At 35.6% G+C, this 25142-nt stretch overlaps 1 protein-coding gene across 4 annotated transcripts in view; it reads right to left on the reverse strand.

Annotated features, from left to right (window-relative positions):
* Positions 1-25142, reverse strand: part of CACNA2D1 (calcium voltage-gated channel auxiliary subunit alpha2delta 1) — a 365472-nt gene that overhangs the window by 89632 nt on the left and 250698 nt on the right. For all 4 annotated transcript variants that reach the window (XM_082280237.1, XM_082280236.1, XM_082280239.1 and 1 more), the window contains exons 7-10: positions 23876-24007; positions 10569-10638; positions 9694-9744; positions 8541-8640 (exon numbers count right to left, since the gene is read on the reverse strand). In XM_082280237.1, the coding sequence (XP_082136363.1) occupies positions 8541-8640; positions 9694-9744; positions 10569-10638; positions 23876-24007 (353 nt within the window). The remainder of the gene's footprint in view (positions 1-8540; positions 8641-9693; positions 9745-10568; positions 10639-23875; positions 24008-25142) is intronic.

A 25142-nucleotide genomic window follows, 5' to 3' on the forward strand; every position in this document is an offset into this window, starting at 1 on the left:
TACATTTCAGCATCAGCTCACATGGCAGAGGGACAGCAGGGGGCTACAGTATCACCTCTGTGTTCTCACATCTTGACTTCAATGTCCCTGTCCCCCTTTGAGGGCAGACGACTGTGCCTGGCTGGGCAGGTGCCTGGAGTTCCAGAACAGTGAGGAGGTTGCATGAGCACACTGCTGACATAGGAGATGCTGCTGCTAAGGCAGGGAAGTGAGAGACAGGAGGGAAAAGTGTGAGTCTTGAAAGTGTGAGACTGGAGAAGTCGATGAGTATTCCATTCATGCTTTGCCTAAGTTAGGAGGTCCTTTAGATTCACTCCAAACTAAGACACTACACACATAATTATTACCTAACAATAGACATCTTTTATAGAAAGTATATTTTTAAAAGGGGGAATCACATAACAAATAGCCTCTGCCTTGTCTCAAAATTTATGGACAGCCTTCTTGCACTAACATGGTCAGTCATCTTTCTCCAGAAGAATTATCAAAGCCAGCCCAGCCCAGCCTCTTCTGGGCTGGTAAAAAAAAATGGTTTATTCTTCAAGAAACCATTCTTCCACCACAAATTTTTAATTATATCATCACAACGCTGCCTAATAAAAGTCTCTTAGTTGGAAAGCTGATGCAGCAATTCATTCTTGGTCCAGCATCTGACATGCCATAAAACATCCCAAGATCAATGATATGTCTGACAAAGCAGGGACCTCTTAAGTAAGATTTGTGCTTTGCTGAAAATTAAGATATTGGAAAGAAAAAATAGATTCATTAACCAGCGGAACCATGAGGTAGAGCTATCAAATCATTTTAGATACCACTACACTATGCATTTTAAATATTACTTTTTATATACTACTTTTTAATAAACTACTCTTTTTAAATACTACTAATATACTAGAGTGCTCAGATTTATTTTGGAAATCAGAGACACCCATGCCATGTGTTGTTAGAAGTCTGACTCCCTGACATTTGACAGCTGTAAGAGGAGACAATAAAAATGTGTATTGATGCCCAAAGCAATCCCTCAAAGTGGGAATGGAGGTGACTTTTCTAGTCATCTGGAGATGTCAGCTATATTGTACAGTAATAAATGTAGAGTTTCCAGCAACATTCCTGCTCCTGGCATCCTGATGAAGAATTTGAGCTTCTAATTTCCATTCCCTTTGGCTCTTCATGCACTCAAGCACTCTATTCCCCAGAATTAATGCTTTGTGACAGACCTAAAATGAAACAGATTTTGTTTTAAGATTTGCCCTATTCCTTCTCCAAATCTTTCTATGTCTTTTTTCTATCTTAGATACATTTTGAACATTTTCCTTCTACAGAAAGCTAAATTTACAGTTGATAACTGTAAAGTGCATTTCAGGTTTGCACACGACTTAGTACGGAATATTTAAGGGAAAAACCCTTAAATAAGAGTAAGGAGAGGAATGGGTTTGGTTGGTTTGGAGATAAAAGGTTGTGCAAGATAGAAGTGCTGGTCCTAGAGGTCTCTAATAGTGAAACTGGTATGTGTGCTTGCATGACTGCTCTGCATTTGTTTGTGTTATCTGTGTGGATGGCCTGATTTATGTATATATATATATATGTGTGTGTGTGTGTGTGTTATGTATGTATGTGTATTTACAAGTGCTCCATGTATATTGTGCCAATTGGGAAGACATTTGGTAGGCTCCACGGCACAGAGCTGCAGCAGCCTCAGCTCTCTTGGGGTGTTGAATCTAGCACGATATGATTTCCCCTAGAAGGTAAAATAATATATGTATAAACAAATAAATTCCAGAGTTCAGATGCTTGGCTATTAATTTGTAATTCTAAAAGAAAAATAACTTAAGTTTCTAAAAGTTTGTCAAGTTTATTTGTAGCTACGTAAGGCTCAGTTTAAATGAGAAATTAAGAAAAAAATGTTGAAACATGTCCTTTCTTCCTAAATCCTGTAGAAATATATCAGGTATGGCGAGATGGCCTTTGAATAAAAACGTGATTATCTTCTGTGTGGGATCTGTCTGGCTGTACTGTTACAAAGGCTCAGTTGCTTGTGCACGGTTCTGAGGCGAACATGGCAACTTGGCCTCTGGAGATGGCCCTGATCCAAGCTGTAATTCTCAGAGCGCAAAGAATTGACCAAGCACTAACATCAACATAATTTTTATGTTATATTCCTTTTTACACACTGAGATAGTATTTTAAACCAGATATTCCAGAAGAAACGTAAGCAAGTACCACAGGGAGTATTATCACTGGGACAGATAAGCAACACTTCATTTTCACCTCTCTGTCATAGACAATTCTGTATATGACTGCTTTATGTAAGTATTTGCTGTTTGGTCTTAGTGTACAGAAAATATTGCAGGGCTGGTGGAAATGAAGTTAATAAGAAATTTTTACTTACACTAAAGATAAGAGAAAGCTTAACTACCTAACACGTCTTTTGCTAGACAGACATGGGAAAACTGTTAAGTATACAGAGAAAAGACAACAGTAATTGGTATGTATTCCCCGTTCACAAAGATGAAATCTTTGCAATATTTTGAATATTTGTATCACACAAGAGTGATGAAGTACTTTCCAGTCCATTAATAACTAAGGTGGATGATGAACAACTACTTGGGATAAACATTTAAGTCTGCAGGATGAAACAAAAAGAAAAAAAAAAGCAACCCACCAGCAAACCAAAATCTTTACATATTTTTGATTTAAGGCTAAAAGGGGCAATAAGACACTCCAATCTGACCCCTTGCATACTGTCTCACCACCCATATATCACTGGTTGTTAAAATTCCTTTGGTTAGCTCTGCAATAAACCATAACAATTACATTCAGTGGTAGATGTTTGCTTAAAGTGCATCTTCCAGAAAGGCATTAAATATGGATATGAAGACAACAAGAATCTTTCTTTGCAATTTTTAGAGGCATATTAAATAGTTATACACCATGCAAATCTATTTGGCTTCAACTGGTGCTTCTTGCAGTGTTTTTTACCTGACAGGTTTGAGAATCTATGGATACAAGAGTTTCCCCAGCAACAGCATTTCTCATCTGTGATGACATCAGTAATTAGACCAATTATTTTTGTGCCCCAGAACAACCAAAAAAAGGTTGAATTCTCTGAGTTTGTGAGTATGCCTCAAACCCAGCTTCTCAGATGATGCACTCAGATGTGTGAGAAAATGCTTTCTAGACCCAAGCAATCACCTGTAAAACACTTTCAGTCCTCAGAGAAGACACCTACAATATTTTTTGTAAAATCTGAGCCAATCCTTTTTGTGCTAAATTAGTGACATGTTCCACATTTATGTAACAGTATTCAGACACAAGAAAGGAGTCATACAGTCAAAATCTGAGTTCAATTTCTTAAATTTGCTTTCCAGAAGGGAAAGTGAACCATCAATCCATACACTATTCAGATGAAGAGTGATCTCTAGCCATGTCACTGAAGCTGTACAAGCATTTCTAGCTCATGATGTCAGATGAAGATTGCAAGAAGCTTGAGTCCTAGTGGTCCTTCACTTTTTTTTCTTGACAAAAAACTGTGTGATTTGCTTTCCTGAGGATCAAGATCCCACTGAAGTCAATTTCATTTCTTAAAGGTCAGCTAATATATTATCCTCCCTACACTAACCTTCCTCTCAACTCCAGCCCCACCTGAAAGACTTTAATACATCTTTACTGACTGCTTTCTTGACTTTCTTTTTGAAGGGAAGATAAAAAGAAACTTAATTCTGCAGACAGATAAACATTCCATGACACTTTTTATACTGCTGCAACTCATGATGCTAAAAAGAAAATTCTAACTTCTTAATAATTCCTTGCTTTCCGTAATTTCCAAATTGTCTCCATTGTTATTTGCAGAATACTCATCTTCATTACATTTGCTAAACATGTCCTCCAGATATATTTCCCCTACATATATTTCCATAGATACACAGCCTTGTTCTACCTGTAATTATTAGCAATGCAGAAATTGAACACTAGATTGTGATCATAACTTCTCTGAACTTTGTTTAACCCTGCACCTACAGTGCTTATTAAATATACCTGTATGAAAAAACCACATTCAATTCACTTGCTCCTTGAATATGGAGGATGCAAGATAATGACCCACCATTAAGGAATGGCTAATGATTTTCCATTAAGAAACATTGCTACGAAGATATGTTTCTCTGCAGTTATCATTGTTCCCCCTTTTCTTGAAAATGAACCATTCAATTTAAGAGAAACTGCAAGGTCAGTTAGATAGATTGCTGTTAAGAGAATCAGGAAGCCCAGCACTCAGCCCTAAACTTGTCCTTCTATCACTTTTCATTGACTATGAAAAAAACCCAAGCCATGCCCCCTGCCAAAAAAAGGAATTACATGTATTTGTTTACTGCCTCACACAGCTGTGATGATGAGGAGCCTGTTCACTTAATTGAAGCTACCTGAATGCTTCAGGATTAAATCACTAAGAGAGGTGCTTATGCAGACATACTTATTGTAGAGGGAACCTGACTCTTTATCTAGTTTTTTATTTGTCAAATAAGGAAAAATATGGCAGGCATCTTCATATTTTCTCCTTAGTATTGTCCATTCAGGAAAATGGGAAAGTAAAAACAAAGAACTTTGGCAAACCCGTTCATACAGGAGTCCTTTTCATTTCCTCTAGATCCACCAACAGAAATACTTCAGTACCACTGATACCATGATCATGTTAAATTTCTCCCTCAAGAAGTGATGCTGTTTGGAAATACAAAGCACCACTGAACTTCTCTGTGTCAAAACTCAGAACCACAAAATTAAAAAAACCCGTCATACTATTTGAGTATGCAATTTAATTTCAGGTCCACTAAAAACATTAGATGGAAATAATAAAGGAAACAAAGTTTAAGCTATTTTAAAATAAAATTTGACAAGTTTTTGGTAACTGAAGTACACTCATACAAAGCTAAAATTTCTAGCAAAGATAATATAAGCATGACAAGCTACCTGGCTGTAAAATCTAGCATCCTCTTCTCTCCACTAGGACTTCAGGCTAAAGTTTCCACCCATGGCATGTTAGTTAATTTTTTAAATTAGCTTAAGGAAGTAGTTCCCAGAAGGAAGGAACATCACCACATATTTAAGATAATATAGGTCCAATATGAACTGCAGAATACAGGATGGATGTAGCAGAAAGGGAAAGGAGCCCTCTGATATTTTGAAAAGATTTTACAAGACTTTCTTTTCCCTCTGTTAGGACATTTAAATATTTTAATTAGGAAGGCATAAAGATTTTACCAGTTTAGGAGTAACAGAGACAAAGTAAACAGGTTTGCAACCACTGAGCTGTAGAATCACATGAAAAACTGCTACTAAAAATCAATGGGAAATGAGGTATCATCCACAGATTTTTTTCTTTATCCCCAACAATAATTTCACAGGCTGGGTGCATAGCTTTTTCTTTGAAATGAATTCATGCAGAATTTACCTTCCCTCTGAGTTTATTCAATGTGCAGAACTACATAAAAGCAGGAGATGAGCTGTCAATTTTCCCAGAATATTATTCTGTTCTATCTTGTATGCTCATGACATTTAATTTCCAGTTCCTAAACAGTAAATACTAGTTTGGATTTTTAAAAAGGCTAAGTGAATTTAAGAAGTGCAACAGCTCCTGACCTTTAACACAACTGTTGCCATAAGGGAGGCCTCTCCTTTGTGTGGTTTTCTGCACCTCTGCAGATTTGAAATACATTTCTCCTGCACACTACCCACAATCAGAAATAAATTACACTCTCTGTGTCAACATCTGAAACCAAGTCACTAAATCATGACGTGCTGGGATGGAATTGCTGCCCCTATAATCTACCGCTCGTTGCTATCAAAGCCTATAACCGGATTAGTGGGAAAACAGCTGTATTACTCATACATTTAAGCTCTTTTAAACAGCAGGTTTTCTGCCTGCAACAAAGCACAGCACTTCAGATAAGGAACATGCAAATCCCAAAGGAAACCATGATATATTAACCCCTGGCTATCATTTCATGACTTAACAGTTCATTCAACCTTTTCTTCCCTGGAAATAAATGCAGGAACTATGATTATTCAGTTGAACTAATGTTTTTAACACATCTATTTTTAAGCTTTCTTCCCCTAGGATTGCCTCATATACAAGGCACAGTTTGTTAAATCATCCTGTCACTTTTAAGAAGTGATTGACATAAGCTTAAATCCATGTCTTTCAGTTGTGCACATGAATCATCGTACATATGGGTTTTGTGGGACAACATCTTGGCAGAGGTTAGCAGTGAAGCAGCTCTCTAGTAAACTCACTAAAGACTCCATGGTTATTAAAAATAACAAGCCATAAAACAACTGCCATATTTTAGGCCAAAAGATCCATGAGGGAAATAAAAATTGTAGATAACTTCCAGTTAGTGTTCACATACCCAAATGCTAATGTTGTGTTATCTGAACATTTTCACCTAGCTTTTTGGACTTTTTGGTTAGCCAATCATGTCTAATACTGAGCTGCTTCAGGGGAAAATGTTCTTAAGCAAAAAAATGCAACATATTGAATAAATTTTAAAAAAATATTGAACAAATCTACACTTTTTTCACAAATGTTTCAGTTGATATTTTGGTTGCTAAGTTTACTAAGAATGCACTGGAGTTGGACATGAGGTATGCCTTCTCCATTACAGAATATTTTGTGAATCATGATAGAATTATAGATCCATTTATGTTGAAAAAGACTTTAAAGATTATCTAACTGTTAAACTAATCCTGTCAAATCTTTAAAAACCAAAAGACATATTTAAAAAAAAATCTTTAAAAAATGACCAAACTTCTGTGTTCACTTCTCTCACTTGTAGAATGCCTTTTAGTAGTACAACCATTTTTTCCCTATCTATAGCATACGATTTCCTGTCTGTTAGAGAAATAAACTAGACATGTCATAACACAATGTCCACCACAATTCCATTCATAAATCATCTGAATACATGAACACGTAGGTTACACAAAAGTAACTGCAATACTGAAAGAATCTAATAAAGACTTTTAAATTATAAGTGCACAACACACCAAATAACATTTTATGAAAGATTTAGAGATGCCATGTTCTATAATGCACATTTCTGTGAGTGTTGCCCTCCTCTGATGATGAAAACAGCTCAACCAAAATGTCCTCTTGGGTTCTTCAGTCAAACTTCTGATGTGAGTCTCTAAAATTCATTCATTCAAAAAAAAAGGCTCTTATATATTGTAAGTAAAAAACCCCAGGTAAAATGTACTGTAGAAAATATTTGAGGATTTCTGTTCCTTTTTTGTCGCAAATCCCAACCTTGAGGCCTCACAAGAATAACAGGGAACCTTAGCTAATAAAACACCCAGAGTCTAAGTAAGGCTTAGCATTAAGATACACTGTTTCTGATCACCTTGGAGCAAAGGTAACAAAAGAGCTTGAAAAGCTGCGTGAATCAAGAGGTAGTAGGGGTTCAGATTTTCCAGCAGTGAAACCTGGCAAAGTTCCACTGAACATACTAATCAATTTCCATCAGTTTATGATTACAAGCTTTTTTTTTTTTTTTTTTTTTTTTACTAAGATTTCAGGTCCCCAATACTGTTACAGGGAAGTTTATTTCCTTTAGTAATAATAAAAAACATTAGGGCTTTTTTTTTCACTTCAATTTAGATGAAGGAAAATGGCCTAAGGAAACACCACAGAGAGTAAGATCTTGTTTGCTCCTTGCAGAAAGTTCTAGTTAGACTGTCAGCAAACCATGAAACAATAAGTGGTTTTAAAAAAGACTTCTTTTAGTTATATTTCAAGTCTTTCTCCCTCAGGCTGGCTACAACATGACTCTACAAGTTGAAAATTATCTCCAGAATCACTTCAGTTACTCATCATTGAGGCTGTCTCTTGTTATTAAGAATATGTCAAGGTTCTCAAATCCTTAGAATCAAAACTCTACAGTTGAACAGCTTAATAAAAAAAATTTTGAAAGCCTTGCCCAAGACTAGAACATGACATCCAAGGTATCCACCTGAAAATGGAAAGTTGCCCATACTTTCTTCAAGGATTTGCCCCTCTATTTTATTATTTATTATGAGAAAAATTGCTTTCCCAGCCATCAAGCTGCTAACTGTAGAACTTCTCCGCTACATTTCTTGGGCGGGTCAGATATATGGATGTACATCTTCTTTATGCATCAAACAATGAGCAATCCAAATATCTGCTGTGTAGAAAACCTGGGAACCAGCAATTATTTCAAGAGAATTTGCATATACCAATCTAATGGAAGATGTTTCATACAGACCACAGTATTATATTGGAAAGGAGAATTTGGCCATGCAGATGTTTATTTAAATTACTTTTGCCCTTAACCCAAATATATATATAATAAAAAATCTAGGACATTCAATTTATTTTATAACAACAACAAAAAAAGCTACGTGTGGTCTTTTGCAATATATTTTAAGTCTCTTTGCAGATTAACATTCAAGTATGCCACACCTGGTATTAAAAATAGTTTGCTTTTGGCTTTGCTGACAATGCAAATTTTGTGGAAAGAACAGATACTCACTGAAACTACATTCACAAAGTCATCGTCAGACAAGGTCTCCAACATCTCAATGACCGACGTGCGGATCAGCTTCAATGTTAATCCACTGACACTCCCACTCCTAAAAAAATTCCACAATAGAAAAGTTGAATTTAGCAAATGTTATGTAAAACGTAGAAACAAATCTCACCCACCAGAACTTCTACCAAATTTCACACTAAAATTTTCATTTTATCTAATGAGTTCTCCAAGTCATTAGTGTTATTAAACTATTTATAATTATTAAAGTAAGTCCAAAACTGTCAAAGTCCCAGTCCTGTGCCTTAGATGAGGTCATAATGCTACATCCTTTACTCATTTTCTTTTCAAGATATCTGAGTTTACCACCTTCAACCAATGCATTGTCTAAACATTTTATACTCCTACACACAGATTTACAGCTCTGGGTTTCCAAAGACACAAATGACAGCTTGTTTGATTCAAGGCAAAACCTAAGCTGAAGTGAAGAAATAACAAATGTTGATAAAACTCACTGCTGATATGAAAGCACTTCACATGTAAAAGCATTAGATGCAAATTCTATGCCTGAGAAGCTTTTCAGCATGAAGCAATCTGATACATCAAGTTCAATGCTACCTTCAGTCCCTCAACATTGCCTACATCACAGAAGCCTTGCTGAGGCAGAGAGCTTTTATTAATTTCTTTGCTCACTTTCTAGCAATATCTTATACTAACCAAACCTGGCAATTTTGAAATCTGTATCATAAAACACACAAGTCCATATACATCCTTAACTTTCAGGCTCATGAAATCATTATTACATTTGTTGTAATGCTTTTAGCCATTTGTTTTTAGGTTTGTGCTTTACAACAAATCTTGGCATGCACATGAGAAATATTCACTTGATTGCTGAAGTAATTACTAAGTTGAAAACAGAAAAAAAATGAAGTGATTAAAAAAACATTTCCTTGCCTCCAGTTTAAATAACTTTCAGGTTTGGTTTGAGCTTTTTGGAACTATTTTCTATTATGTATTTATTGTGCTCATTTCAGGATTTTTGAACCTTGCATACCAGGACCTCTTCTCTCTCTATTTTTCAGCATACAGAGATTTGCTCAGTATATCAAAGTACTTTTATCCCTCTAATGTCAATATTCAGACATTAAACACTTACGCATCAACTAAAATAAGCATGTCTTTGGGAGATGCAGCTCCTTGGATATACCTGAAATAAATAAATTGCATGAATGACACAAATTTGAATACACGTTTTTGTGTGTGTGATGGAAGACACTCTGCGATCTCTAAACTCAAACTAGCTGAATCAACAAAATCCTCTTGTTGCAGCTAACAACCCAGGTGTTTTTATCTCCTCTCTTGCTGTGTCTCCTAAGTAAATCTAAGTCTAAACCACATTAGTCTGCAGGTAGGATATACTGATCAAAATTCATTGTTTTCACATAACTGAAAAACAGGAATGCTATTTCAGAGCTAAAGATCTTGATGACAGATGAATTATTACTCAGGCCAGCTTAGGCAAAAATACTTAATTCTTTTGGGAAAAATATATCCAACTATATACAAGTATCAATATGCTTTATGTCTTCAGAGGCTTACATTAAAAAAATCATGAGAAGTAATCCCACTGCTCTCCCATCTTTTACCCATCTAGCAATTTCATTGCCGGTCTAAACCACTGAGACATATTTTTAAACACTTGCAAAAGTCTGGAAGAATGGTTCAGTCTAATACACTGGTTTATATTTGATTTTGGCACAAAATCAGAGTTTTCAACTGTCTTACACCTATTTGATGGTTATCCTCCTATGAAAAGTCCATGTAATACAATAATAAAACACCTATATACTACATAACACAGAGTATAATTTGAAAATTATTTATTCAGAAAAATGAACTAGTTTTAAAAAGAAAAAAGCAATATCTAAAAGTAAGCACTATTAAAAACAAGCAGAAAAAAAGATTTTTACAGTAATATCTATAAAGTAAGTGATTATATATATACACCAAACCTTTAAAAAGAAAGCTTACCATGGCCTTCTGCGCACATCATACAGGTCTATTTTGTTAGGAGTTCGACTTTTATCCACCCATGGGGAAGCTAAAAAGAAAAAAAAAATGTATGGAACAGTATAAAACTTTATCTCAAGTATTTTACCTAAAACAATATAATGAATCAGTACAACAGACTTAGCACTATGTAAATATTAACATTTTGTATGGATAAAACCAGTCTGTATTTGTGTAATATGTTGTTGAAATACCTAGACACCCTTATACATATTACCATATAATATAAGGCAATAAAACTACATGTATGTGTGTGTATATGCATGTGGGGTGTGCCCAGCCCCTGCCCTGGAGGGACGTCTGCTGAGATAAGGAGGTTGCTCAATCTCCCAGCAGGACTCCTTGGAAAGGCAACCACTTTTCAGTTATGGCAAGAAGAAGACAAACCCAGAATCCTCAGGGAGACCCTGTGCAGATCCTTTGTAACCCATTGGCCTTTACCCTCTGACACCCACCCCCTGTATCCCTATAAAGCCAGCCCCCTGCCCCTGCGGGGGCAGAGACATGCCCGTCCCTGGCTCCCCTTTGCCGGAGTATGGACTAATAAAGCTACTTGGTGTGGAACAGCCACACGAACCTCTCGTCTCTCTCCCTGGTCTGGCCTGGAGGCTGCCCTGCAGAGCTGAGCTGGAATCATGAGCTGACAATCACTAAAGAGCTGACAGCCTCTGCAAGGGCCCTCCTGCCAGCAGCTGAGGGAAGACACCGGGCCTTGGGAAGATGATTCCTTTCGGGACCATCTCTCCGGACCGGTCACAGCTTCCTGGGTCAGAGCTACTGACCCCACACCAGCTGCCATATACACATATGTATGTATATACACATATATGTGTATATACATACATATGTGTACAGCTAAGTGTGTTGAAGAAACGAGTGCTGACTATAATTGACCACTGATTTCAATGGAACCAAAAGTTCGACCCAAGTACTTCAGATTATGAAACAACTTTTTTAACAGCAACACATTTAATTAAAAAAAAAAAAAAGTCAATTATTGCTATATATAGTAATGGTATCACAGTTATGAGATACCAATCTAAAAGTCAGAACCTAAAAAATTGTACACTGACTCAAGAGCTTTACCTAAAAATGCATATTATAAAAGTAACATGAAAATAGCATATTCTCTAAGAAAAGAGATGTAAATATTTATGTGTCCTTAAAGAAAATGCTAAGAATGATAACCTTTTGCAAGTGTTTGATCTAGGCTTTACCAATATTTTCAGCAAGGGGAGGAATTATTTCCTTACTGAAAAAATGGGTCTTTCAAAACCATGTGACAGCTTAACGAACACAAATAAAAATGTGAAAAGTTACAGGGAATGAGATAATGTTCTGCAATTTGTTCTCTCACTGTATGCCAAGAGCCTTGGGGAGCTATTTCCCGACATCAATCATTTTTCTGTCTAGGAAATAAAGAAAGATATAGGCAGCTCCAGGATTCTTCATGAAAAATCATACATCTAAGACAAAAGGGAAGAATTATATCTCCACCCATGAATATAAAAGAAGCCATCAGCTTTGAGTAGCTGCCTATTTTTGCATTTACAAAACGAACCCTTTTCTAAGTGACCAAACCATGAGCCGGCCTATCACTTACCAGAACCTTTAAGCTGAGTGTTACCCACATTTAGCAGTACACATTTAGCAACCACAGAGAATACTGTGTACTGTTGCACAACAAGAGAACCTCAAAATCTGTGCCAGTATTGTCTATGATTTCAGACTAGACCACCTGACTGGTCCTTTGGGACCTGATAGTATAAGAGTATTGGAAATTTTCAGAAATGAGAGAATTTAATTTATTGAGACAGATATATATCAAAATTCTAACTTAAGTATCATTACTTAGATATGTACAGGTTAAATTCAGCAGTATTTTATGAGCCTACAAGGTTAGCACATGTTCAGTGATGGATTTTTTTCTCTTTCCAGGCTATCCTTTCCATAGGAATTCCATCTGAAAATCCACCTTTCAGATACATTCCCTGAGACTTCCAAAATCTGCATGCAATGTGTTCATTTCAGTTTGTATTATGAGTGGTTGAGATAAAATTGCAACTTTAAATCAAGATACTGACTAAGACTGCTATATCTTTGCCAAAACTTTCAGTCTTTCCAGTGACATCGAGTAAAAGGCTATGCCCTACCAAATATGTCCCTCTTAATCGACACCTATCTCAGACAATCTTCATAAACAGAGAATTATCTCAATTTATGATCTGGATTTATTTCAAAACAACAGAGAAAATTCAATTTACACTGGTAATGTTACTTTAGTTCACATGAAAGGTAAATTCAACTCCTTAAGTGCAGTCTCTAAAGCAAAAGGATGGTGGTTCAAAGAGAATTTGAATGCAGGAGCTGAAGAAGGGTCCTTCTAACATCATCTTCATATACTACTGTGACAGTGAATGCTGACAGAGGTAATCATTTAAAACTGAATCAATGTTCTAAAGGCACACAGTATGACAGAATGGCCCTTTAAATAACATAAATTTTCTACTGAAAACTATCATAGGAACATTTAGCTAGAATTCAGCTGATATCACAACCTTCACATCCTACCTTAAACTACAGTGTAATTTTTCTAAGTGCTAAACTAAAATTTACAGAAATATGGGTTAAGATTTCATTTTAGCTGTGTAACAGAAGAGCACAAGAATTAATTCAGCCATGTTTTTTCTGCAAAATTTGAGAGCTACACATACATGTTAATGTAATACCACTCAACAGGTAAGCACATCACATCCTTCAGGCTAACACCAGTTCTCCAGACAGCAAGCACTTCAGAACTGGACCCTTTAGACCAAACAGTGTGTGTAAAATATTTCAGAAACACATAAAGGCAAAAATTTATACCAATCTAAACGCCAAAAATTAAAATTTGAAATGCCTGAAACGATCCCTAGTATTTCCAAAAGTACCAAATGTCTGTGTAACAACATTTGAGGGGTTTTTAACTGGAATACAAATCACAACAGCACATTTAAAACTTCCTTCTTTCCTTTGGTTTTATTTCCTAAATATGGAGAGGATGCTCAAAACTTCTAGTGGAGACAGTAAAATGAAGCCTGGGAAGACAATTTTTCCAAAACTGATCTACAGCAGAATTCTTTCAGTTAAAACTTGAGCTGCTAAGCCTTGAACTCAGTTCTACCATAGCTTTTCAGTAACAACCTGGATTGCAATGAGGCCCAAACTGTCCCTTTTTGGCTACATCTATATTAGCAGGTTAAAAAGAACAATGGAAAGGAAGCCATTCACATGAACTAAGCAAAAACTATAATAATGGTCCAATTACACACAAAATAAACTGAGCAGAAGCCACTCAGCAAACTACTCACAGCCTATCTGATCCTTCTGGAGATTACTGTGAACGGTAACACAGCTTTTGTTTTGGGTAGATAGACACAGTGGTGAACACAACTACTAAATTCTACTTTTTGCTCATTAGCATGGCTCTTTCAGTACACACAGTCCTGGAATGACTGTCAGCAGCTTCAGGGAGATCTGGAGAAGGTCTTTAAAAACCTTCTTTGTTACCATGCTGTTAAACCACTATTTCCTGTGCCGCATGTCAATAAGTTTTGTTTTCCTACTTAATAAATTATTTTCTTTCCAGAAAAGTATAACAAGCTTCTCCATGCTTAAGTTTCCATGACTGCACAATTTATCACAGGATATTAAAGGTTGCTGGATCATACACTAATTAAGATATATAAAGTATAATGAGAAAACATGTTCTATTGATCTTTCTGATGGTTTCTACAACAATTTACATAATCTAGTAGAAAGCTTCTGCAAGGCTCTGCACACCATAAATAAGGACCCAGCCCTTAGGATCTAAAATTTCATTCACACCAAAGTGCTGAATTCCCTCTTCAACCTCAAGAATTAACGTGACTAAATTACTCATTCATCCTAGTCTCTATCTGGAATAACACTTTTAATTTTAGATGGCTTTGAATGGCCTGAGATAAATTCACTGGTTTTAGCAACATTCTGATTATTTATGGATATTATTGAAATTGTTATTAATAGGAAACTGAAATTCCCTTACATTTGATTTCCACTTATCAACTTTAATTTATCCTGATTTATTATTTTATAAAACAATGGTTTTTTTTTTCCTTTTTTAAAGATGATAAATACTTTCCATGCAAAAATAAGTAAGTGTGCATTTATAATTATACAGGAAATAATTAGAAGGGACGGAGACCTCTGAAAGAGATGTGTTGCTTTTCTGGTCCATATAAAGAAAACACTATAAAGCCATCTGGTGAAACTGGCTTACATCTTACTGACAAAAGCTATTATGTGGTCTAAGATAAAAGCAGAATGAAATAAACAAACAAAAAAAAAATTAAACTTTTTCCTCAAAAACTTAAATTGATCAAGGATTTTGAGATTTACAGTTTTGTTTATATAACCTATTATTTAAAATGCTTTTGTCAGGTGTTTTGGAACCTGGGTCACCAATATCTTCAAGAAATCAACCTCACCACATTTCATTGTTGCATATGAGTATCTTTGAACTATGTCAACACGGCACAGTTCTCTGGTGCATACATTAGGCTTTAGTCATGTTCCCTTTTGATGATTTTCTTGTTTGGCATGTGGATAGATTTGATACTTTATAAATTATTCATTGGATTTGATATCGCTCCCACTTCTGTTTGCATTATTGAGATACAGGACTGGATATATTTCAAGCAAGAGTAAGCCATGCTTTTCTGTTATTTCTTTACATGTAGAGTGGAAATCCTCAGTTTTGTTGATTACAAGCAGAACCAATTCATGCACTATAGCGACTGTCACAGGGTAGAGCCTAAATGAAAATATTTGTTAGGAAAGGATTGGCTACAATCTCCCATTCTGAATTCATGAGATGATTCCAGAGGCATAGGTGAGTCATGAGGGAAACTCTTCTGAATGTTCTGCCCTGTTCTACTGGTTACGTGTGCATGTGCAAGGAACAGAGAGGCAGAGATAAATTATTGACAGCTTTACATCCCTTTACATTATTAATACATTTGAGAAAAGAGACTAAAAGCTGATAACAAATCCCAATTATCAAATCCCTGACCTCATCATCTTATTTTGACTCAAACTCCAAATTCTATCTTGCTATCTCTCAAATTAACATTCATGTGGATATTCAAAACAATCAAAACCGCAGACTACTCAATTCCCCGAGACAGATTCTTCCTTTGATGGAGCAAAGGTACAAGTTACAGCATGTACTTTACTGATAGTTTAATTTCATATTTCTTTTAATCTTTTAGTGAATGTATGTGAAGAAACCTGCATTCAGATATGTGATAGTCCAGACTATTTGAGAAATGTGATACTCCTCAATTTTCTACCCAGAAAGAAGTCAGTTGAATTTCAGTGTAGCAGCAGCACCTTTGTAGAATTCCTTCGCTATTTTTCAGTAAAAGGTGAGACACGGTAACTAAATATAAGAAACAGCCATAACATTAAAAGCCCCTAACATTAATCACAATAAGTGTTTTCAACTGCTGTATTTAGTGTTCAGAATATTTGTATCATAATGATGCCTTAGATAACTGGTTAGTATCATCCTCCCAAGACAGAGATTGTTACTGACCAACTCTATGCTACCACACCACATGTTCAGTCAGGACTGAATGCAACCATTCCTTTATGATTTTCTTCTCCTAGAGACTGAAAATTGCCAAGACCTTAAAATGTGTTCAGGTAAAATCTATCTAACGTAGACAGGTCTGTGCAACGTCCTCTGTAGCTTTCATAGTACCATCACCATACAGAAAAGAGAGGATAATAATCTTGAAGTTTTTTAGAATGTGTTACCCAAGTGGTAATGGGTAATTACGTTATGGGCAATACTGCACTCAGTTTTATTATAAATCAGTTAAGCAAAGATTTGATATGGGAATAGTCCATACACAAACAAATCTATTGATTTTTGGTCCCAATGTACCAAAAACCCCAAAAGTGATTAGAATGTGCAATACATACTGCAGTTTGCAACTTAAAATTAGCCTCTTTCTGTTATCTTATTTCAGAGGCAAACATTTCTATTTCTGCATGTATAAACTGAATTTCATCCTAAATGTGTTGCTTGCATTAATTTCACCTGGACTAGTGAACATGTCCCCAAAGAGGGCTGGAGTATCAGGTCTTGAGGAGAAGCAAGAAGCTGTTTTATTTGGTCTATTGTGGTTTTCCTATTTCTCCTATAAAAACAAATTCTGGAGATTTAAATCTGTATCATAAAGACACAGAGATGGCATGGATTTCAGCATGAAGGCATGGTGACCTGCGGTATGCAATTTCATTAACTCACTAGAAATAGCACATTATCCTGTAACTGGGTGGATCTGCTTGTGTAACTGCAAAATTCAGCACATCAGTTTTGAACAATGAGCCACAACTGAACTTACTTTTTGTATCATGAAATGAGGTTGTAGTGAGGTGGATGAGAATCTCTTCTCTCAAGTAACAAGTGACAGGACGAGAGGAAACAGCCTTAAGCTGTGCCAGGGGAGATTTAGATGGGATATTAGTAAAAAAATTCTTGCCAGAAAGGGTTGTGAAGCACTGAAACCGGCAGTCTAGTGAAGTGGTAGTCACCAGCCCTGGAAGTTCAAAAAATGTGTGGATGTGGTATTTGAGGACATGGTTTAGTGGTGAACATGGTGGTGGTGGTGGGTTGATATCTGCACTTGATCTTAAAGGTCTTTTCCACCAAAAATTCTATGATGAGTATGGTTAGATCCAAATCCCTTTCTTCCCTCCCAGATTTCAAAGAAAAAAAAAAAAAAAAAACAAACAAAAAAAACCCCAAAACAACAAAGTGAACACTCAAAGACACTTCTTTCTATGTAAAAGTGGAAGTATCCGACTCACACACACTAATTGCACTAATTGATAATTTATAAGCTGCATTACTAGGAAAGTGTTGTGATTTTACTTTGTTTGTCTACTTTAAAGGCTCCTTTAAATGTTCAGCTGTTAACAGGAACTAACAGCTATAAAATATAAAACCTTTTGCAAAAAGAAGAAAGTGAAGTTCTCAGTTTTTCAAGGCTTTTGATTCATTTTGTATGGATTTTTTAGCCTTTCCAGTCTCTTAGTATCTGCTTCAGTAATTACTTTCTCTGGAGAGTTCAATATCATGGCCACAACACTATTGCTTGCCATTAATTGTTAACACAAGAGCAGCTGTGCACAGCAAGTTCTTTATTTGGAGAGATACCGTTTTATTTTATTAGAAATTGATTTTTAAAGCTCTTCTATTATTAATTTGTCTAGGCAGGGAATGCTCTAGTAGCTGAAACTTGCTTCACTAACAACTGGAAACAAGTTAAGTTCTTTTTTTTTTTTTTTTTTTTTTTAAATGAATGATAAGAGATAATTCTTATCCAGATAGTTCTGTTCTATCCATATTTTTAGTCCAAAAGTTTGAAGACTTTAAGGACAAGACTGTTTTTCTGGAAAATCATCACTGAAGCGCTGCGTTCTTTATCTGTGAATTTTTCCATTCAATTCCTCGTAAACTCAAATTACATAGGAATATCCTAGTAAAATACTGGCATGAGAAATGCAAAGAGATTTTTCTCTAATTAATTAAAATTCCCATCATATTATATCTACTTATAATATAGATAAACAAAGGAAGAATATATGGAAGGCAAGATTACAGTAAAGAAAGGGAAGAACACAAGTTCTTTTCGCTGTGCTCTTCAGTACTGATATTGCAAACATTCAGAAAAGATTACCAGAACTGCTGATATTTAAACTGAATTTAAGTATGAGTTAATGAATAAAAATGCACACTCAATACTAAAAGAATTGTTGCTATGCATACCCCGATTGAATACCTAACCTTCAGAGGATCACTGAAGAAGTAATTTTATCTCTCTATACCTGTTTCTTTTATCTGCAAAAGGAGGACAGTGATGTTTATATTAGTTTTGTAATCAGAAGTGTTTCATGGATGAAGACTTAGGTATGTTTTACATGCCCTGCAGCACATATATGCCATGCAGTATAGCACAAAATAATCCAGGTGTCACTGAGAACATAAAGTCTCTTGGAATAAAACTGGAGAACTTTTTAGTACTTAAGAAACACAACAGTATTCAGTGCTGTCCATTGGGAAAAGCTGCCAGCACGTGTTGTCCCTTCGGTCACACCATGGGGCTGTCTAAAGGATTCCAATAAAGCTCTGCCTCATCCTGTTTAGTAATACAGATACATCCTAAAGCTGAGGGAGCGGATGAACTTAAGAAACACCTGTATATGTGATTAAGACATGGTCAGATACATTTAAAGTAAGAATTCTTCTCTAATACAAGTAGAGTCAAATGAAGATGACAAGTATGTGTGTCTAGGTTATGTGGTAAGAGAAGGGCTGTGGAGCTGCAGGTTGGACTCTGCTTTCTCCTCTGTGAAAAACCCCCCAACAAAAATATTCCACAAAGACAACAGAGAGAAGTCACAGATCTATGCAGAAGCTTGGGAGAGTGGAAAACATAGCTTTTGCCAGAAATATCATATTGTGAATGCAGGTTTTCAACTGAACTTCCCATAGATCCTTGTTAAATTTCCAGATAGAACTGGGAAGATTTGGAACAGCTGGGGACAGGATAGTATTTCTTTCTCAGTTTTATTTTTGTTATGAATTGCATCAACTTTTTGGATCTTGACCAAGCGTGGCACATTCCCCCCTTCAGGACACTGCAGACCAAATACTGTCACACTGAGCCTAGGTTCAGCATTTCTTCAGAAAAGATGCTGAATCTACTCATGCACCATCATGCCACTGTTATGAATATATAAAAGTCATTTACTGAAATCTGAAACTATCAGTACTATCAGTCTCGACATCAGTATAAACCCTTTCTAGTATAACCCTTGGAAAAATTATTATTTAGTGTACTTCCCTGAGAGAGCTGAGTCAGTGTTGCTGATCAAAGAGTTTTTTACTAAACATTCATCTAAATCAAGACTGTGTTTTAATTTGAGTAATACTATGTAACCAATTTTTCTTAACTAAATTTATTACTGTAACTAGAAAGCCTCCTATATCATATTTAACTGCAAATAAATGTCTGCTGTCTGCAGTCCAAAAAAAAAACATCCTTTACCAAGAATCTCAGCATTACAAAACAATGAAATGAACGAGAGAGGTGGTATCTGGTAAAAGGCACATGAATACAAAGTAGTTTTGAAAGTTTATTTAATTAGCAACTGCTACAGTGAAAATAATATGCCTCCCATTGCAGTATTTTAATGAAACATTGATTAACAATTATAATCCTAATTATGTCTATAATTAAAAGAATTTAAAGATTAATAGAGGAACTGGTTACTTTGTACCTACACTTCCAAGTAGCCCACCAAAAAAGTTGTATTAAATTGTTCTTTTAGGTAACTGCTTTTTAAAACCTAGTGGTCAAATTACCTGCATAGATGCCTCACAAAGTGTAAGTAACTTAATATCTGTCAATTCATATTAAAATACTTTAATTAAATTAATTCATTTTTGAGCAACAGATTTGTCCAGTGCTGCGTGGTTAACTATAAATTAAATCTGAAGCCTGATCTATATTAAAGTACATTTCTGTCTGCACAGCACCAACAAAGCCCAACCTGTGCATGCTCACAGGCAATGGATTCAAGATTTATAAAAAAAAGAAAAAGTTTCAATTGAATTGGAATGAATTGTTAATTTCAACGATCTTGATAAAACACTGCCATATTACTGCTTTTAGTTTGAATCAAAAACTACTGAAACCCTCTGTCTGGACTAGAATTAGTCAAGTGGCATCTTAAAATGACATCTTAAAAGCCACTGCAGGGTTCTGGAACTAGACTTAAAAAAGAATTAGGCAGATAGATGTACATCTACTAGTACTGAGAAGAAAGTGATTCAATATTTATAATAATTTGTGCTCTCTTGCCCTATCACAGAGAATCCAAATTTTGAACTTGGTGACTCACAGTTATATAAAACTCCTCTGGTTTTGTTTACTGTTTCCATAATACTGAATTTCAATAGTGTTTGCTTAAAAAAGACCCACAAAATAAATTTCAGCTTTCTTTCATAGCACTTTTGAAAGCTGGCTCTAACTCTTGAGTTATACATAAATTATGGAAAACTGTTTGCTTGCAGGACAAAGACTGAAAATTTCTATAATTTTAAAGTAATATTAAATTATGTAAAATTATTAATTTTACATTTTTTTATTTCAATGACTTGACAATTTTAGCATTCAGTCTGTTCACTTGTTATAACAATTTTACATATTTTAACTATATTTAATAATCACTAAATGTAAAAAAAAAAAGTTATCATAAAATATTCAAATTTTGTGCAACTGTTTATTTTATATTAAACTGGCCTCTCTGCCCTTGAGGGAGTCAACAGCTCCTCCCAGTTTAGTGTCTCTGGCAAACTTACTTAGTATTCTTTTGAATATTCCCTAAATTGACCCTCCTCCACTGGGAGCAAGGTATCCTTATTCCAGAATTTCCTTTTGATTGTAGAGGCCTGTGATTACTGAGGTCTGGTCTTACAATGGATGAAAGACTAATTTTTGACTTGTGCCTTTAAACAGAAGAATGAGCATATATTAAATCCTTCTTAAAAGTTTCATGCATTTTATATGCTTATTTTTGGATCTCTGTTATCAAATTACTGTTTACTTACTCTTGAATTGTTCAGAGCTCAATAGATTAGCTAATAGAAATCTCAACATTGCTCTGGGCATCTTCATATCAAAGTGGATGACTGCCAGTAGAGTAATAGAGCTTAGCCTTTCTCTTCAAAAATATGCTGTCATTCAAACTAATGAGAATATTGATAATAATGTGAGAAACTGAAATGGTTAATGGCTTAAACGTTGCTAAAATCATCTAAGAACCCTTGTACATCTGTCCACCCACACCCACTGAAGCCCATATCTCCCCAAATATGGCTGCTCACTGGAATTTGGACTGTAGTGGGAACTTGAGATAAGATAAAGGTGATACTATGGTCTCATCATCTCAGGTCAAGGGAGAGGAATCTATCCACAAGCAATAGGGGAAGACTGGGATGCTGATGGCTCAAACATTCATGTTTGACACACTTTCTACTCAGGGGTTTGCTCATAGAAAAATCCCTTCATGCTGTTGGGTACTATGGTGACAAGGACAGCCCAAGAGCCTCTTCAGAACAGAAGTGATGCACCCTTTGCCCATGGCTCAAAGCAGTGGGACAATGTCAGATAAAAACACTAGTACACGAAAACTCTGATTGAAAACACCCTTTGTAGCTTAGAGGAACTGAACTTTTTTTTTTTAACATGGGAGGAACGGCTGGGTGAGTATGTGTCAGGTAAGAATGAGCAGGCTTTGCCATGCATTTAAATTTTGGGGTTTGATATTTCCAAATTCTTTCACAAATATCATCACTATGGAAAAATTCACCACTTTGAAGCAGGCTTACCAAAGGCCAATACAATGAAGCAATGTTTTACAACTTATAACATCATTTTCAAAACGCATATGTGAAAAGCATCCACTTTGGCATATAAATCCTGAATTAACTTTCAAAACATCTGCTGTGTCATCAAACTGAGAAAAAGTTTACAAAAAGAGAAAAACCTTGCACAAAGACCTATTCTAAAAAATCTAAAATGTGAAGGGCTTTCCAGTTGGAGCTACAATGGGAAGCAGATGCACAAAACAACAGATAGAATTTACAGAGCATCAGACTGCTCCATACTGTATATGTGTGTGCAGAATTTCAGAATTGGGGAATTACTCAGGAATTTATGGTGTTGTGTTCTGACAGGATTGGACAGCTGTTAAATACTTAGCTATGCAATAAATAGCAGGTGTGAATATCTGGGTTTTATACTAAATTTGTGTTTAGATGAAGTATATACAAGTAACATCTGCACCTGCAAAACAAAGAAAACAAGCTTCTCCCATTTTACAGGTGTTCTAAGCAAGAATACATCGAGATTTTGAGGTTCTGGTGTTGGTGAACAACTGGAGTAGACAGGTTAGCTGTATATAAGAATATATTTTTCAATAGATGGGAATAATTTTTCAAGTGAAATATTATTTCCTCTAGATTGGCAGAGAGATACATTTAAGAAACACTTCTTTTTCAGTACTTGAAAAACATTACATACTAAGCTGTGACAAATGGTGATCCCACACATGATGATAGATCCCCAAAGAATTGAAAGATTTGGAAAACAAAAGAAATATTAAATTAGCATTTTCAATATTATCTTTTTTCTGCAACACCTCCCAGTATTTATTTCATGATCATCCAGCATGACAAAATAAACAGGATTCAAGTGCTATGATATATTCTTCCTGTAAACTAGCCTGAGGCAGTTTCTCTGCCTGTGCTAGCAGTTGTGCTAATGATACAGTAACAGCTTTAGAATAATCCCCTTCACCCTCAGAAACACAAGCAATCTTGTTTAAACAGAAGAGAAAGGTTCTCAAAATTCCTCCTTAGGCAGTTGTAGGCATGAGTCAACATGCTTCACACTTGTCTTGTGTGTAGTGGACACATTATTCATTCATTGATAAAAGCATCACTTAGCAGCAGCAGCAGCAGCACAGGCCTTGCCTTAAAACAAGGCTTTCCATTAGATAGCAAACAACAAAAATCAAATTCAGACTACTCATGATGTAAATGCAGTAAAATATACATCTATTTAAATTAATGATCAAGTGATGGGATTCTTCAACTGGTGGAACAGATGCTGGTTGAAGTAATCAAGTTGTATAGACCTTAGCTCTAATAGCAAAGATGTACCTGTCAGAGGTTGTGGATTCTGAGGGACATGAACATAGCATGGTGCATTTGTATTTTCACTGACGTTAAACATATGTCTACTTCCCAGGTCACTATCTTAAAAACTACACAAAATCTCACTTGCAAATATTCAAGTGATTAATTACACAAGATACAGAAAACAATAGAAAGAATAAAATTAAATTTTCAGCTTTTCAAAGGACATAACTTTCTGTTCCTCTTACTGAAAAAAATAGTAGTTGCATATTTCATTCCCAGTTCCTTCCCCCTCATACTAGCTTTACACCAGAATAATTTCACAGTCCTTGAGTTAATTCTGATGTAAAGAAACTGCACCTATTGTAAAAAAAAAAAAATTTAGTTAAATTTTACTGCTTGTAGATCATTCAGAATATTTTTAATGCAATATATGGCATAGGACAGTTGTCTAGGACAGTTCAGTTACCTGGATAATACCTTGCGAGCCCAGTGGCACTACCAAAGACCTGCCATAATAAAGTGGGGTCCTCTTCTCTGTTCCGCTTGAACACATCATCCAGCGCTGCAGTCCAGTTGAGTTCATTTAACACTATCGTTGCTGTCAGAGATAAAACAAATTTGCTATTAGAAAGTCACATCCTAACGTGGGAATCAATGGCTACAAAAAGCAAACTGGAATATTGAGAAAGCGATAAGGTTTAATTTAACTAATCCAGAAATTAAATTTTAAGGAACGCACTTCTTTTCCTTGGGCATTTTCTTTAAACTCCTCATGCTCTTTTCTTCCGGTTGCATTATTTGCATGCCATGACTCTTGGGGTATTTGCACAGACAATATCTTCTATAAATACTTTGTTTCTGAGATGTCACTCTAATTGCACTTTCCAATTATAGAAAGGATTGTTTATAGAAAAATATATGCAAACATATAAAGTTGATGCTTACTAATCACAACATACTACATTAAGAACAACTAGAATGACATCAACAAAAGTAGGTATAATATAAACATAACAAAGATGTCCCTTTCAGAACGGATTATATGGCAAAAAGACATTGATGAGCTATTTCTAGTGTTAAGGTGGGGCTGCATGAACAGCAGTGCTCATTATCACACACTAAACAGATCTTAAAGTTCATAGATGTGAGCTCTTAGAGTAAGGACATCAAAGTGAATGTTAACATTTATGACTTAGGTCATCTCCACAACTGACTTAAAATACAAGAAAATTCACATTTCAGCTAAACACTATGTTGCCAGTTACACAGAAACCTACATTCATGAAGTTGTCCTCTACCAATACTTGTTTTAATCAATCAAATCGTTTATATAATGAAACAAATATGGAATATTTTAACATGTTCTGCACCTTTTTGAGAAATAGATATATTGAGAAACTTTAAAATTGAACATTAAATGATGAACATGTTCCAGTTTGGCCAGATTTAGAAATATATCCTCTGAGAGAAGGCAGGTCACAACCATCCCTCCGTGACCAGGTTTGGGAAAAATAAATTTTCCTTGAAGGAAAGTGAAGGAGATAAAAACTATTTATTTAACAAACACACAGGAAAAGGAAAATAATGCTAAATAATAAAATCTCTTGCTGTGGAGAAAAAACCTGGGAAAGCGTTAGAGTCCTCCCTTTGATGTCCTCGGAGCTGGGGCTTGGCCCAGGGCCAGGCCCTCTGCGCTCGGTGGAAAGTCCTCCTGATGTGCTCTGAGGTTGGAG

Source organism: Coloeus monedula (genome assembly GCF_965178545.1).
Source record: "Coloeus monedula genome assembly, chromosome: 4".
Taxonomy (NCBI): Eukaryota; Metazoa; Chordata; class Aves; order Passeriformes; family Corvidae; genus Coloeus; species Coloeus monedula.